At 47.0% G+C, this 16,061-nt stretch overlaps 1 protein-coding gene across 1 annotated transcript in view; it reads left to right on the forward strand.

The window, feature by feature from the left end:
- The window catches only part of LOC141059314 (uncharacterized), a 150,880-nt gene that overhangs the window by 64,142 nt on the left and 70,677 nt on the right, over positions 1-16,061 (forward strand). The window contains exon 7 of the mRNA XM_073555641.1: positions 9,122-10,009. Coding sequence (XP_073411742.1) covers positions 9,122-10,009 — 888 coding nt within the window. The remainder of the gene's footprint in view (positions 1-9,121; positions 10,010-16,061) is intronic.

The following is a 16,061-nucleotide window of genomic DNA, read 5'->3' on the forward strand; positions in this document are numbered from 1 at the left end:
ATACAACAGTTTTTCAGGAGTCCCTCTAATACCTCTCATGAAAGGGGTATTGGGGTGCGTTGTAATTCTTGGCAGCCCATCCACTCAATGCATAGGCAATAACAACATAGGAGTCCCACTGTTTAATAATGGTCCTTTAAGAATATTAATGCTGTCTGATGCCCCTCTAAAAATAGGCTTTGTGACTTTGAGTCCCTCCTTTAGAAATGAAACAAGATGTGTCTGCTTATGTGTCACACACCACATGGCCAGCTAGGGTTGTTAAATGTTACAATGACATTTCCCAGTGAACGCATTAGTATTGGTTGAAATCAATGTTAAAGTTGAAAAAGCATCAAAAACGCTGTGTGTGAACATAGCAAAAGTAGTGGAGGAACATTTTGGTCTGGGGTTAATTATTTTGCCTTATTTACAAGTCATTAACCTGGAAAGGATGTACCTTAACATATTTCCCAGCAAAATCCATTTTGGTTTCGATTTTGTATGTTTTTTGGTGCCCTATAAAAATGGCGTGAAACTCTGGCAACATTGCTTACAGCTGTGACCTAGGAGTCAGAAATGCTTCCAGGGGCGATCCCCATGATGTTCCTGTGTCATTTGAGCAGTGTTTCCATCATTTTCTGATGTTTTTAGACCTTAAAAGGACCCCCGGGGGGGGTTGTGGTAAAAATGCTCGGGTCTCCCATAGACTTACATTGGGCTCGTTGTTCTGTCCGAGTACCCGAGTATTACATAGTAACATAGTTATTAAGGTTGAAAGAAGACTTTAAGTCCATCTAGTTCAACCCATATCCTATCCTAACTTGCCCTAACATGTTGATCCGGAGGAAGGCAAAAAAACCCATGTGGCAAACAGTAAGCTTCACATTGGGGGAAAAAAATTCCTTCCCGACTCCACATACAGCAATCAGACTAGCTCCCTGGATCAACGCAATATTAAGGAAACTAGTGTATATACCCTGTAATATTATACTTTTCAAGAAAGGCATCCAGTCCCTTCTTAAATTTTAGTAGGGAATCACTCATTACAACATCATATGGCAGAGAGTTCCATAGTCTCACTGCTCTTATAGTAAAGAATCCGCATCTGTGAGTATGCTTAAACCTCCTTTCCTCCAGACGTAGAGGATGCCCCCTTGTCCCTGTCACAGGTCTAAAAGTAAAAAGATCATTGTACTGTCCCTGCATATATTTATACATTGTAATAAGATCACCCCTAAGTCTTCGATTTTCCAAACTAAATAACCCCAAGTGTAATAACCTGTCTTGGTATTACAGACCCCCCCCCCCCCCCCGTCATACATAAATCCTCCTCCCGAGCAATGAGCACCCAAGCATTTTAGTGCTCGCCTATCACTAGTGATAACTTTTTGGAATTATTCACAAAAGACAATAGTAAACAAATGGATCTTACAAATTATCTTCCAACTTCGCACAATACCCTACACACGATTGTACACTACTGTCTGGCACATGGCAGTGTTCAGAAGGGAAGGAGCGCCATTTATCTGTAGATCTTGCTGGAGTAGTTTCTGGACATAATGTATTGGGAGCACTGTTCATGGTCACCTGGTATTAGGTGTCAGGTTCCTGCCTCTGCACAGGAGGAATCTTGAGCCTTGCCTTCTGCGTTCTCTCATTCAGTCCCAGCCACAGTGGAGCCTGCTTAGCAAAGGCATTGATCCCAGCATCTTGCTCAAGCTATTGCTGTCTCCCTGGTTCAGCGGCAAGCAGCTCCAGAGTCTAAGCCCCTTTTGCTGCCCACTGAGCATGCCCGTGGAACGACCTCATTGGAGGTCGGCGGTCACGTGCTCAGGTCCTCAAGCAGCTCGGATTAGACCATCAGGAAGGTCCCGGAAGGACGCTGCTATAAAAGGGTCGCATGGCCATGCGCTAGTTTAGACTCATTATGTTATTGGTATGTGTGATGATGGATGCATGAAACTGGTGAATGACTCATTACCCCCTCCTTTGATATGCATGTGTTGGGGTATCTGAATCAGCGCCAACGGGTGGCTATGTTTCCGCCACTGTGCTCCTAGCATTATCACACACTAGCGTCCGGTGGTGTCATGCTGTGTAAGGCACTACCGTATCGCGCCAAGTCAGCACCTGCCAGTGCAGCGCCATGTGCAAGTTGTGCGCTGTTTAGCCCAACCTTGGGTGATTGGTGGCGCATGCCAGTGAGGCGCCGTGCACACTTGCGCGTCTCTCACCACAATTGCGGTGCCGAGCGCTGCTGGTCTAGAGGGACCCTTTCCTTTGTCTCTGGGGCAGGGTCTTGTGACCGTATAGCAGCACTCCCCCAGCCGAGTCCTGTGAGGTTAACAGGCTCTGGCTTTACTTCTAGCGGCTCTATGAAGTAACAGAGTTCGCTTCTATGCACAAGGTCAGTGGTTACCCGCCGGTGTTCAGATAGAACTCCACCATTACCTAGCAGCACTATATGATCTCTGCACGGTGGACCCCGGGTTGCGAACGCACTCTCATACTTTATCTTTAGTGCGATCTGCAACCCTAACATTATACTATCGCCATGATCTGACTAGTAATGGCGGACGAGCAGCGACTCCACAGGTACAGTATATCCAGCAGCTGGAGGGCAGGTTGCCAGTTCTCGAGTGCTCAGCCTCAGCTTTGGATCTTACCACGGTCGCTGTTCAGGCAGCCACGGAAGCTGTCTCTCGTGTGTCCACTGCCATCCCTGCCCCGACTTTATCCCGACTCCCGCTGCCCGAGAAGTTCTCGGGCGATAGTGCGTCTTGTAAGGGTTTCGTGAGCCAGTGTACTATAAACCTAGAGTTGCTGGCTGCACCATTCCCCTCCGAGAGGGCTAAGGTGGGATTTGTTATCTCCCTCCTGTCAAGTAGGGCTTTGGAGTGGGCCACACCGGGAACGCGGAGATCCCATGGTTCAGAGTGCCATGCAGTTCCTGGTCACTCTGAAGCAGGTCTTTCTGGGACCACGGGTCACCCATGACTCCGCGCTCCAGCTGCTGGCATTGACACAGGGCTCCTCTTTGGTTAGTCATTATGCCATCCAGTTTCGGACACTGGCCTCTGAACTGGAGTGGTCAGACAAGGTCCTCGTCCCAGTGTTCTGGAGGGGGCTGGCTGACCACGTGAAGGACGCCCTGGCTACATGGAGGTTCCCGTCACACTGGAGGAACTTATCACCGTCTCCACCCGTATAGACCTCCGCTTCACCGAGCGAGGGTTGGAGCGGTCCCAGCGTAGGCAGAGGTTTAGGTTGGCACCCAGTTTTGCAGAACCTCTGGGATCTCCCGATCGGGCTCGACCTTCTGTGGCAGTCTGGTCACCGTGCCAACCAGTGCCCACAACGGCCGGGAAAACAATCGCCCCTAGTGGTCATAGGAGGGGGCTCACTAGAATCAGCGTCATTTTCCTCCAAGCTGACCTTTAAGGGAACACTTGAAGTTGGTTCTTCCACTATGGCGGTGGAGGTTTGCGTGGACTCCGGAGCGGAGGGCAATTTCATGTCCTCTGCCTTCGCTCAACGGCACGCAATACCCCTGGTTATGATGGCCAAACCAGTCACCGTGAGAGTGGTGAACAACGCAACTCTACCCTCACAGATTATTCATCAGACCGCCCCCTTGATACTCTGTGTCTCCATCCCATCAGGAGAAGATATCTACTTGTCATGCCCAAGGGTGTCGATCAGGTCCTTTCAGGGGTTCCCTGGTTGCGGTTCCACTTTCCCCATATAGAGTGGTCCTCGGGGAGGATTCTTGGATAGGGGTAAAGCCTGTGAGGGTAGGTGCCAGGGGGAGTGTGTTCAGGTTGCTTCCACCAAAGTCCCTGCAGATCTTTCCTCTCTCCCCACACACTATCATCAGTATGCAGATGTATTCTCCAAGTGGGCGGCGGAGACTGTTCCGCCTCTTCGCCCCTACGACTGTCCTATTGACCGCCTGCCTGGTGCTGAGCTTCCTCGGGGTCGAGTCTATCCCCTTTCTCTCCCAGAGACAGAGGCCATGTCTCAGTATATCAGGGAGAATCTGGCAATGGAATTCATTAGGAAGTCGGTATTACCAGCAGGGGCGAGATTCTTCTTCATCCAGAAGAAGAACGGAGAACTACATCCCTGCATCGATTACAGGGGTCTTAACGCCATCACCGTTAAGAATATGTACCCTCTGCCCCTGATATCGGAGCTGTTTGATAGACTACTTGGAGCGAGAATGTTTACCAAGCTTGATCTGCGGGGGGCTTAAAACCTGATTCGCATCCGAGAGGGGGACGAATGGAAGACTGCATTTAACACCAGGGATGGGCACTATGAATACCTGGTGATGCCCTTCGGGCTCTGTAATGCTCAGGCCATCTTCCAAGACTTTGTGAATGACATCTTCCAGGATATGCTTACCACCTCAGTAGTAGTCTATCTGGATGATATACTCATCTACTCTCCAGATATTGACTCCCACCGGAGAGATGTTTGCAAAGTTTTTGATCTCCTGCAGGCAAACTTCCTCTATGCAAAGTTAGAGAAGTGTGTGTTTGAGCAGGAGTCCTTGCCTCTCCTGGGTTATATCATGTCCGCCCAGGGATTGGCCATGGATCCTGCCAAACTACAGGCAGTGATGGATTGGCAGGATCCCCATTCTCTTAAAGCGGTGCAGCACTTTATGGGGTTCTTAAATTAATATTGACAATTTATCCCCCACTTCTCGACTTTGGTAGCTTCCTTGGTGGCCCTCACCAAGAAGGGAGCGAATCTCAAGTTATGGTCAGAAGCTGTGCCAAGACATTCTCCTCCATTAAGTCCCATTTCGCTAGCGCTCCCACTCTGCATCGCCCCGATGTAGATAAACCCTTCATTCTGGAGGTGGATGCCTCTTCTGTCAGTGCTGGAACGGTCCTTTCCCAGAAGGACACGCAAGGTCGGAAGCACCCATGCTTCTTTTTCTCCAAGACCTTCACACCGGCGGAGAGGAATTATTACATCGGGGACAGGGAGTTGTTAGCGATGAAGTTGGCCTTTTTGGAGTGGAGACACCTCCAGGAGGGGGCTCGCCACCCTTTCCAGGTGTTCACCGACCATAAGAACTTGGTATATTTGCAGACAGCCCAGCAGCTGAACTCTCGCCAGGCCAAATGGTCCCTGTTCTCCCAGTTCCACTTTACCCTACATTTTCTCTCCGGGGAGAAGAACATCCGAGCCGATGCTCTCTCCCGCTCTGTGATGTCATCGGAGGAGTCTCGGCTGATTGTCCCTTCCGAGAGCCTGAGGACCGTGGCTCCGGTCGCTTTTGAGTCTGTACCTCCGGGCAAGACATTTGCCCCTGCCTGTCTGTGACCGGAGGTCCTCTTGGCCTATCACCCTGAGAAGAACGGGTTGGTAGAGAGGGCCAACCAGACCCTGATCACATATCCTTGACATTTTGTCTCAGCCAGACAGGATGACTGGGCATCCTTGCTGCCGTGAGCGGAGTTCGCTTTGAACAATGCTGTGGCCAATTCCACCAGTCAGACCTCATTCCTCCTTAATTACGGCCAGCATCCGATCATTCCTGTTCACATGCCCGTGTCGTTCACCGACTCTAGGGTGGCAGACTAGGTGGTGAAGGCACGTGACATTTGGGACTGCACTCAGGATGCCATACGGGCCTCCGAGAGAATGAGGTCTTCCGCTGAAGCACACCGGTTCCCCCTCCCACCTTTGCTCACGGCGACTTGGTGTGGCTCTCCGCTCGTAACATCAGGCTGTGAGTTGAGTCCACTAAGTTCGCGCCCCACTTTATAGGTCCCTTCAAGGTCCTTGAGCAAGTTAACCCTGTAGTCTACAGTCTGGCCCTTCCTCCACACCTGGGTATCACGGACACCTTCCATGTGTCTCTCCTTAAGCCCGTTCACTTGTCCCGATTTTCTGAGTCATCTACCGGGACATCAGGCTTGTCCTCGGACGAGGTGAACGCCATCGTGGGGTGTAAGATGGTTCATGGCAAAAGGTATTACCTGGTGGACTGGAAGGGTCATGGCCCAGAGGATAGGACCTGGGAGCCTTTGGAGAATATTCGTGCTCCCCTGCTCATTGCCGCCTTTGAGCATAGCGATGCGCAGGAGGGAGGGGGCCTTAGGAGCGGGGGTAATGTTAGGAATGGGATTCCTGCCTCTGCACAGGAGGAATCTCAAGCCTTGCCTTCTGCGGTCTCCCATTCAGTCCCAGCTGCAGTGGAGCCTGCTCAGCAAAGGCGGCGATCCTGGCGTCTTGCTCAAGCTAGTGCTGTTGGGTTGGTTGCTGCTGCCTTCCCTGGTTCAGCTATAGCAGCCTGCACTAGTCAGCAGCGAGCAGCTCCAGAGTCTAAGTCCCTTTTGCATCCCACTGAGCATGCCCGTGGGATGACCTCTCATTGGAGGTCGGAAGTCACATGCTCGGATTGAACCATTAGGAAGGTCCCGGAAGGACGCTGCTATAAAAGGGTCGCATGGCCATGCGCTAGTATAGACTCATTATGTTATTGGTATGTGTGATGATGGATGCATGAAACTGGTGAATGACTCATTACCCCCTCCTTTGATATGCATGTGTTGGGGTATCTGAATCAGCGCCAACGGGTGGCTATGTTTCCGCCACTGTGCTCCTAGCATTATCATCCGGTGGTGTCATCCTGTGTAAGGCACTACCGTATCGCGCCAAGTCAGCACCCACCAGTGCAGCGCCATGCGCAAGTTGTGCGCTGTTTAGCCCAACCTTGGGAGATTAGCAGTGCAAGTCAGTGAGGCACCGTGCACACTTGCATGTCTCTCTCTCACCACAATTGCTGGTCTAGACGGACCCTTTCCCTTGTCTCTGGGGCAGGGTCTTGTGACCGTATAGCAGCGTTCCCTGATATGTATGAGTCACTGAGGAGGAAAAAACAAAAAGCAAGCTAAGCCCAGAAAACCGGAGAGGTTGGTAACTAGCGGATTGCAGACCCCTGATCCTATCCACAACAACTAGCAGTAGCCGTGGAGCGTGCCTACGGTGGTCCTAGACGCCTCGTCACGGCCGGAGAACTAAATAAGCCTAAAGAAAGAAAGGGAAAATCTAAACTGCCCCAGAGCAGACCCCAAAGCAATAGACAGCCCCCAACATGTATTGTCGGTGAAACACAGACACAGGTAGAAAGGCTGAGAAAACGATGGGGCCCTCGCTAACTAGAAAGGACAAGAAAGAAAAGCTGCTGTCTGCAATCACGCAAAAAACCCTGCCAAAAAGAATGTCCAACACGTCTGATAGAAAAAGGCCCTGAAGTCGCTAGACTTCAAATCACTATATCAGCACTCAGGTATATTCTGAAGTCAGAGCAAAAGAGATCAACTGATCAGAGACAAAATGGGGATTCAGCCCAGTCCCAGCCAGGGCTGGCTGAACACAAAAACTAAGTAAACCAGACAAAAACTCATATGAACAATAGCAGAGAAAACTTAGCTTTAGGAAGGCAGGAACCAAACTGGAGACCAGAAGCCACAGTCAGGAAAAATCACCAGCAAGAAACTAGGGAGTCGGCTGCCTTAAAACCAATCAGAAACTCCTGATGTCCTATCGCAGTCCTCTTCCTCAGGTGGCCGGTCTCTGCCATTTAGATCAGCTTCATTACCTCCCTTCACCAACAGAGGAAGTCCAGATAGAGAACTCACTACTCCTCTGTCAGCACAGCCAGCTCCATAACCCTCATCAGAAGCCAGAGGCAAACCCGAAAATGAGCTCACAACAGTTCCCCCAGCTGAGTCCTGTGAGGTTAACAGTCTCTGGCTTTACTTCCAGCCGCTCTGTGAAGTAACAGATTTCGCTTCTATACACACCGGGTCAGTGGTTACCCGCCGGTGTTCAGATAGAACTCCACCATTACCTAGCAGCAGTATACCATCTCTGCACGGTGGACCCCGGGTTGCGATCGCACTCTCTTATATTTTATCTTTAGTGCAATCCACAACCCTAACACCTGGCAGCTCAAAAGATGTCTACCATGAACATGCTTGGCACTATCTTCTCTGCTTTCCATATCACAAGGATTGCCTTGCTCATCGCCATTTAACACCCTTACATGGATCTGGACGTAAACTGGGACCCCTAAGCTTGGACCATAGTGTTACCTACTATTCTGTGGTGTTAGAGGGCAAGAAGAATAATCGGGTAGCTGGGTCAGAACCAGAAGGACAGAATACAGAATGAGAACACACAAGAGTAGTCAGTAAACGGGCCACGATCACAACAGAAAACAAATACACAAGTCGCGAGCTGAACCAGAGGAGAACAACAGTGTATCTGGCAGATTCCGGCAATATGCGTTGAGCTTTAGTAGGGTGTGGTACTTTCCAATTGGCTGAAGTACGGACAAATTACTCCAGCTGGACAGCAGGAACAGATCCCAGATGAGATTGGACACACGATATGCAGAAGCCCTAATATAACTAAATGACAGAAAAACAGATTAGTCAAAATCCCCATAAAGTGATTCCATTTTAGAAATTAATTCACTGAAGGTTATAATCCATAGAAGTGAATATTTTGACTCTACAGCCACTTTCTGGAAATTAACAAGCAGTGGATGTTGGAGAGTGAAAATTACACATTTTGCCATTTTATTACCCAACACATAGTGCCAAGATTGTTCTCCAGAAGACACACATTGTAAATTAAGTGGATTCTTCTCACTATAATATTGCTAAATACAGGGATCCTAAATGTTTGAGCACACTGCAAGACTCAGAAGTGAGAGTGGATTTTGCTGGATTGCTTCATAGAAACCTTGTTTCTTTTCAACAGGCTTTGACCCACTAATAGTGTGGGAACCTCTGTTTTCCAATTGACAGATGATGCACCTGAATGGGGACTTGTTTTTTGTGAGATGAGAATTGGTATTGGTATTTTCACCTACATAACATTGATTGGTTTCTTTTTATTCGATATTTGGGAGGCAGAATGAACAAACGGTTGAACACCACACACTACTGGTTCATCCAGTAAGTTTTTCTATTAGACTATCATTGCCTTGGTAAATAATGAAAGTGTTTTACATAGCTTGCCATTTTTATGGACTGTTTCAGTAGAAATGTTCAAAAATATAAAACTCAAGGATATTTTATTAAAAAATAATTGTTTTATATCTTAGCAGACGACTGTACCAGGAGATCAGAGGGACAGCTGACATCTTCAATTTTTAAATCTGATGATCTTGAGATCCTACACGTTACAACTGAAGCGATTGCTGTTACTCAAAATATACCATCATCCATTCACAGCAAAGATCTATCATCTGATCCTATGAAACAGGTTGCATCTTCTGATTCATTACCGACTACTAAGGAAAACAAAAGTCACAAAAGAGGCATTAAAAAACAAACTGCTCCTAAAGCAAAGAAGCATTTTTCCTGTTCAGAATGTGGGAAATGTTTTACACTGAAATCACATATTGTTATCCACCAGAGAACTCACACAGGGGAGAAGCCTTTTTCTTGTACAGAATGTGGGAAATGTTTTAACCAGAAAGGGAATCTTGTTACACACCAAATAACTCACACAGGAGAGAAACCTTTTTTCTGTTCAGAATGTGGGAAATGTTTTAACAGTAAATCAGCTTGTGTTAGGCACCAGAGAATCCACACAGGGGAGAAGCCTTTTTCCTGTTCAGATTGTGAAAAACGTTTTTACCTTAAATCACATCTTGTTAGTCACCAGAAAACTCACTCAGGGGAGAGGCCTTTTTCCTGTTCAGAATGTGGGAAATGTTTTAACCGGAAAGAGTATCTTATTAGACACCACAGAACTCATACAGGGGAGAAGCCTTTTTCATGTTCAGAATGTGGGAAATGTTTTGCACATAAATCACAATTTGTTGATCACCACAGAACTCACACAGGGGAGAAGCCTTTTTCCTGTTCAGTATGTGGGAAATGTTTTTACCAGAAATCACATCTTGTTAGGCACCACAGAACTCACACAGGGGAGAAGCCTTTTTCCTGTTCAGAATGTGGGAAATGTTTTACATGGAAATCAGATTGTGTTAAGCACCAGAGAACTCACGCAGGGGAGAAGCCTTTTTAATTTTCTTAATGTGGGAAATATTTTACTTGGAAATAAACTGTTAATAAACATCAGAGATGTCACATAGGGGAGATGCCTTTTTTATGTTCACAATGTTGGAATCGTTTTAACCAAAATTGGATCTTCTTAAAGGGGTTGTCTCTTGTCATTCCTCATGTTTGGTGACAAAAAGATAAAACTAAACTTTTTTAATTCCAAATGTAAAACTATACCCAACCCAGTGAATTATGGGTATAGTTTTACATTTGGAATTAATAAAGTTTAGTTTATCCTTTTTGTCAGTGAATCTTCTAATCAAGGGATAACTATTTTTTTTTCTCAGTGAACTCATTCCTCATGTTTGACCTCCGTTAAAATAAACTCTTATTCCGCTGGCATACGGGCTCCACTTCAGTGGTGTCGAGACTCACTGTCTCGGGGCTTATGTGAATTTGTCACATCACACGAGCCCTGCGCCCAATCAGCGGCAGCTTCACTGTCCCCGCCTTCAGTTGTACTGAACATCAACAGGAAGCCAGGGCCGCGACTGCTCTCTGACTTCCTCATGATGCTCGATTTGTCTGAAGGTGAGAACAGTGATGCCAGCGCTGATTGGGCACAGGGCTCACATGATGTAAAAACGTCAAAAGAGACCGAAGAAGGTAAGTGCCAACACCGCTGAAACGGCGCCAGCATGGGAAGTTTATATAAGTGTTTTTATTTTAACAGGACCAAACATGAGGAATGAGAAGGGGTTGTCCAACTAATGGACAACCTTTTTAAACGTCAAAAATCGGACACAGAGAAAAGAAATTATCATAGCTAGAGTGAGTAATTACAGGAATATCATATATTGACCATCAAAAATAACTCAGACGGGGAGAACATATATATATATATTATTGACGAATTGTACAAAAATGAAATGCGAGTGGCAGCATTCAAAGATGTAATATTATATATGACCGCTCGCTGGGTGAGTATAAGAAAACTTATTTTTCTTATCTTTCAGGTCGGACCAGGGGCTTATCTACAGAATTATAGAATGCTGTAGATGAGCCCTGAAAGGCAGTGGCCGCAGCTTATAGCGGCCAACAGAGGTGACAGGTTTCATTTAATGTAAAGAAAAAGCAACATGCCTAGAGAATGGGAACAGCACTATATATATATATCTCTCTCAAAAATGACATTTATTAGTGACACAGACACATACAAGAAAAACACAATGACCATAAAACATTTAAAAACATGCAGTAGAAAATCTAGTCGTGCCATGAAACAATGGAACAATGACTCTCCCCTACCTAATCCCACACAGCCAAGAATATATAGGACAACCCCCCAAATGCAATACATATGTCTTGTGGTTTAAACAATAAAGTTCATGACATATACAGGGGAATCCAAGACATAGAATATATGTAGCTTTTTACAGCACCATAAATAAATGATAGGAGCAGACAAAATGGACCCAAATATGAAGAAAAAGCCCAACAAACACAAAGGTGGAGAGGTTACAAATAAACTAAGGTGGGAAACCAAATGTATGCATATAATGAAACCACAGGTACAGTCCTAAACATATGCGCTCATGCAGGGGGATATACTTAAAAGATCATAGAGGCTGCGGGGAGATGGAGGAGGGGTGCAAACCCCACGCGTATCGCCACAACCAATGTGGCTTCTTCAAGGGAAGAAAAAGTGCTGAACTGTGTATGTGCTGGGTGCCTATTTATATATAGTTCACATATGAGAGATGATCAATAAATCACAAGAGAAATTAACTCACCATTGGGACCAGGGAGGAACGCACATGGCCGCGGTCATCTTGTCAGTGTCAATGCATGTGTGATCTCAATAAAGTTGATCATATAGTTGAAGTGCGCACGCGTCAAAGAGGCACGAACAGAGCAATAGTCCACGCCTACGTTATTAAATCTGCCAGTTTCAGTGAGAGTAGTCACACAGTCAAATTGCGCACGCGCCACAGAGACCAGGCATACGGCGCACGCGCAGATAATAGTAATCAGTGCCAATGTCACTAAATCAATCAGTAGGCCCAAATTGAAAATGCAGAGCATTAATGCATAGTGTGGACCAATTAATCAGACTGAACAACTTATAGTATACCGTTAGACAGACTCGCAGCATTTGCATCAAATGTTTAACTCAGAGATGGATGTAAGCGCATGCGCAAAAGAGCTTGAGAGCCCAGAGGAGCATCTAGCTTGGGCTTGCATAGTGCGCAACATATTATCGCCAGGCGCGATGGACAAGTTGCACAAACATTCAGCGAGCATTCAAGAGGATATGAGGCCATATGGACAATGATCAAAAGATAGGATGTGTATGAGATCTATGATGATGTTATATCACCCCAAACGCATAATTTAAGTAATGTGAATGTATAAACAATTAACAAATATTTCCACCAAAAACATAATAAATAAAAAAGGTTAAAGAGTATGTGTGGAACACCAACAACATACACTGATCGCACAAATAAATTATGCATGCCACAAACGAAAAGGAGGGAGTGATGAGCGTCAGCTTACGCTGAGTCGTTTTTCTTCTTAGAGTGGACCCTCTGGGCTGCGGCACCCACCCACCTAGAGCGAGCTGACCTAGTGAGAACCCACCCCCTGTACAGGGAGTGTCAGGGGCAAGACCAAGGGGGTGAGCCACCACTGCAGCTGGACCAGACGGCCGACTCATGGAGACACTATTGAGTGTCTGGCAACAGGACGAACAGGATATGAAACATAAAGCGAGGTCACAGGGTCTCTTCAACAAACGTGGTTTCACAATTTAATCAGGTGCAAGGCATAAACAGAGAATCAGGTGCAGGGCACAAACAGTGAAACACGGCAAGGTGCTTGCAAGGGCACGCCAAATGTTCCAAACATAACACGTGCTAAAAAACATACCGGGGTCCAGGGCAGGGTACGTGTTAGGAGTCACAACAGGGTTTCAAGGAAGGATGCATGCTTGGAGATACGCCAGAGTCCCAGACAGGGTGCATGCTAGGAGACACGCCAGAGTCCAAGGCAGGGTGCGTGCTAGAAGACACGCCAGGGTCCAAGGCAGGGTGCAATGGCATCGGACTCTGGACTACTGGCAACGACCGACAGGATCCAAGCATCAGGCTGCGGAAATCAGCTCCGGACATCAGGCCGCAGTCATCTGGTTCCGGACCTCTGGCAGCGGTCGGCAGGTTTTGGGAATTCGGCAGGCAAGCCAGGGTTCAAGGCAGGGTGCGTGCTAGGAGACACGCCAGGGTCAGGTTCAAGGACGGAAGCCTGCGCGTGCAGTGGGCACGCCAGGGACAGGTACAAGGACGGAGGCCTGCGCGTGCAGAGGGCACGCCAGGGACAGGTACAACATACAAACAAGGTTCGTGAATACAGACACGCCAAGGTCAGAGTTCAAGGCAGTGTCCTGCGCATGTCGAGGGACATGCCAGGGTCAGGTTCAGGGCAGAGTCCTGCGCGTGCAGAGGAATACGCCAGGGTCAGAGTTCAAGGCAGAGTCCTGCACGTGCAGAGGGCACGCCAGGGTCAGGGATCGAGAACAGGGTTAGGGCCTGTGCGTGCAAGAGAGCACGACAGGGTACATGGCAAGACCTGCACGTACTTTTACAGACGAGAACACAAAAGGTAAGAGAGGAGGAATGGTGCGTGTGCCAGGAGGCACTACAGAGCACCATAGGAAGAGAGCGAGGCAGAACAAGCAAAGACAGAGAACATAGGAAGGAACACAAGGCAGAGCATAGCGAAGGCAAGACATGGCAGAAACAGGCAAGGCAGAGAACACTGGAAGGACAACAAGTCCAAGCAGGACAAGGACGAAACATGGCACAACGGACAAATATAAGACAAGGCACGGGACAAGAGACGGAGTACAAGCACGGAGCGTGTGCAGAGATGCACGACAGGGCAGAGTGCAGGGGCACAGAATACAGGGAGCGACCCAGCAGACCAAGCAGCCATGCAGGGAAGCAACACAATACTCAGGCACTGACCATAGGGAGGGGCGGTCTGATATAGCACCATAGCACCAGTACTTCCGGGTCAGGACCAGGGAGGGACTTTGGGTTCAGATCCTCCAGGATCATAGCAAGCATTGCTAGAACAGCCTGGGTAGAACCATAGAGAAGGTCACATGATCAGGGGTTCCAGGAATACAGCAGATTGCAGAACCAGAGCAGGGCTGGAACATAGGAAAGGTCACATGATCAGGGGTTCCAGGAATACAGCGGACTGCAGAACCAGAGCAGGGCTGGAACATAGGAAAGGTCACATGATCAGGGGTTCCAGGAATACAGCGGATTGCAGAACCAGAGCAGGGCTGGAACATAGGAAAGGTCACATGATCAGGGGTTCCAGAATACAGCAGATTGTAGAGTCAGACAGAGACGGATGGTTACCCAGCAACAGCGTACAGCCATGAGGTAAGGCATGCGTGCACACTGCTCCAGGCATCTTGCGGCATGACAGACATGGCGGACATGACAGAGGGAGGGTAAAGGGGAGGGGGACGGGAAAAAAGGGGGTTTGCATAAAGTAATACACCACGTGAAATGGAACACTGGGAGAAATTCTTTTACCATAAATAATATACAGATCAAAGACTACTCAAGCAATATCTTGTAATCATTAAGGCTGAGTGCAGACGGAGTTTTGAGCCCTGCGGATTTTTCCGTGCAGAATGGAAGAAAACCGCAGGTCAAATGACCTGCATTTTTCCTGCGGATTTCTTCCATTTTTCACGCGGTTTTTGTGCGGTTTTCCATTGCGGCTTTCCCCCTGCGGATTTGGTGACAGGGGAGATAGAAAACCGCACAAAAGAAGTAACATGCTGCGGATTTTGTACCGCAGGAAAACCGCGCGGAAAAATTCGCAGCGTCTGCACAGCGTTTTTTTTTTCCATTCATTTTAAAGGTACTGTACATCACAATGCGGATATGCAACGTTTCTGCGCGGTAAAATCCGCTGCATCGTGTGCACATGGCCTTAGTAGTCTCATGACTTACTCATAGTATCAGACCATAAATGTCCATTATGGAAAAAAGGGTTGTGGTGATTATCTATATGACCCAATGTATTTAGCCAAACAGATGGTGAGAAATGGTAAAAAAAGGGAGGGAAAACATCACCAGGAGACCAATCTCTTTCTTCAAAAAGACAAACAGGGGTGGCAAAATTTTTTTTTATTATTTTCATTATTGTTATTAGTAAATTAGTCACACTCCCATTCCGAAGATTTCCAAACAACACAGGAGCAATAGTATATTCCAGCATCAATAGATATGGTTATATAGACTCCAGAAGGAGTAAAGTATGCACCAATAGTGCAGAGGATGTTGGCCATGGGCATTTGAAGGAGGCCAAAATTGGCCAATAAACCCCAGTTCGATTGACTAGTGGAAATGAAAAACCATTCCGGAATTCCCTATAAACTTGTCAGAGAGGCATAAACCGTGTAAACGGTCTCTTCACAGAATTTCATCAGTAGCCCATAACAGGCATAGATATGTTGAGGTACAAGAAATATGGTGCTGCAACTACCCTCACAATACATGCCAAAAGCCAATCAAAAGCATTGTGTCCGAGAAAGTTCTAATCTCAAACTGCACCAAAGGGCAAATTAATGTCCTATGATGATGGCATTTGGTGCTGCAAATAGCAGAAAGATATATATACCCAATCATAACACTTCTTGTGCTATATATGTGTAGACAAATCAAATAGAGTCCATAGCAATAACAATCCAAAAGAAACAGGATTCAAATCCTGCAAGGAGTCGTCCCATCAGGTAGATAATGACAGAAGATCTTCTCAGTAAGGGGAGAGTCATTATTCCATTATTTCATGGCATGACTAGATTTTCAACTGCATGTTTTTAAATGTTTTTATGGTCATTGTGTTTTTCTTGTATGTGTCTCTGTGTCACTAATACATTTTGTCATTTTTGATATATATAGTGTGGTGTTCCCAATCTGTAGGCATGTTGCTTTTTCTTTACATTTT

Source organism: Dendrobates tinctorius, unplaced genomic scaffold (assembly GCF_039654945.1).
Source record: "Dendrobates tinctorius isolate UK_male_01 unplaced genomic scaffold, ASM3965494v1 ptg000226l, whole genome shotgun sequence".
Classification (NCBI taxonomy): domain Eukaryota; kingdom Metazoa; phylum Chordata; class Amphibia; order Anura; family Dendrobatidae; genus Dendrobates; species Dendrobates tinctorius.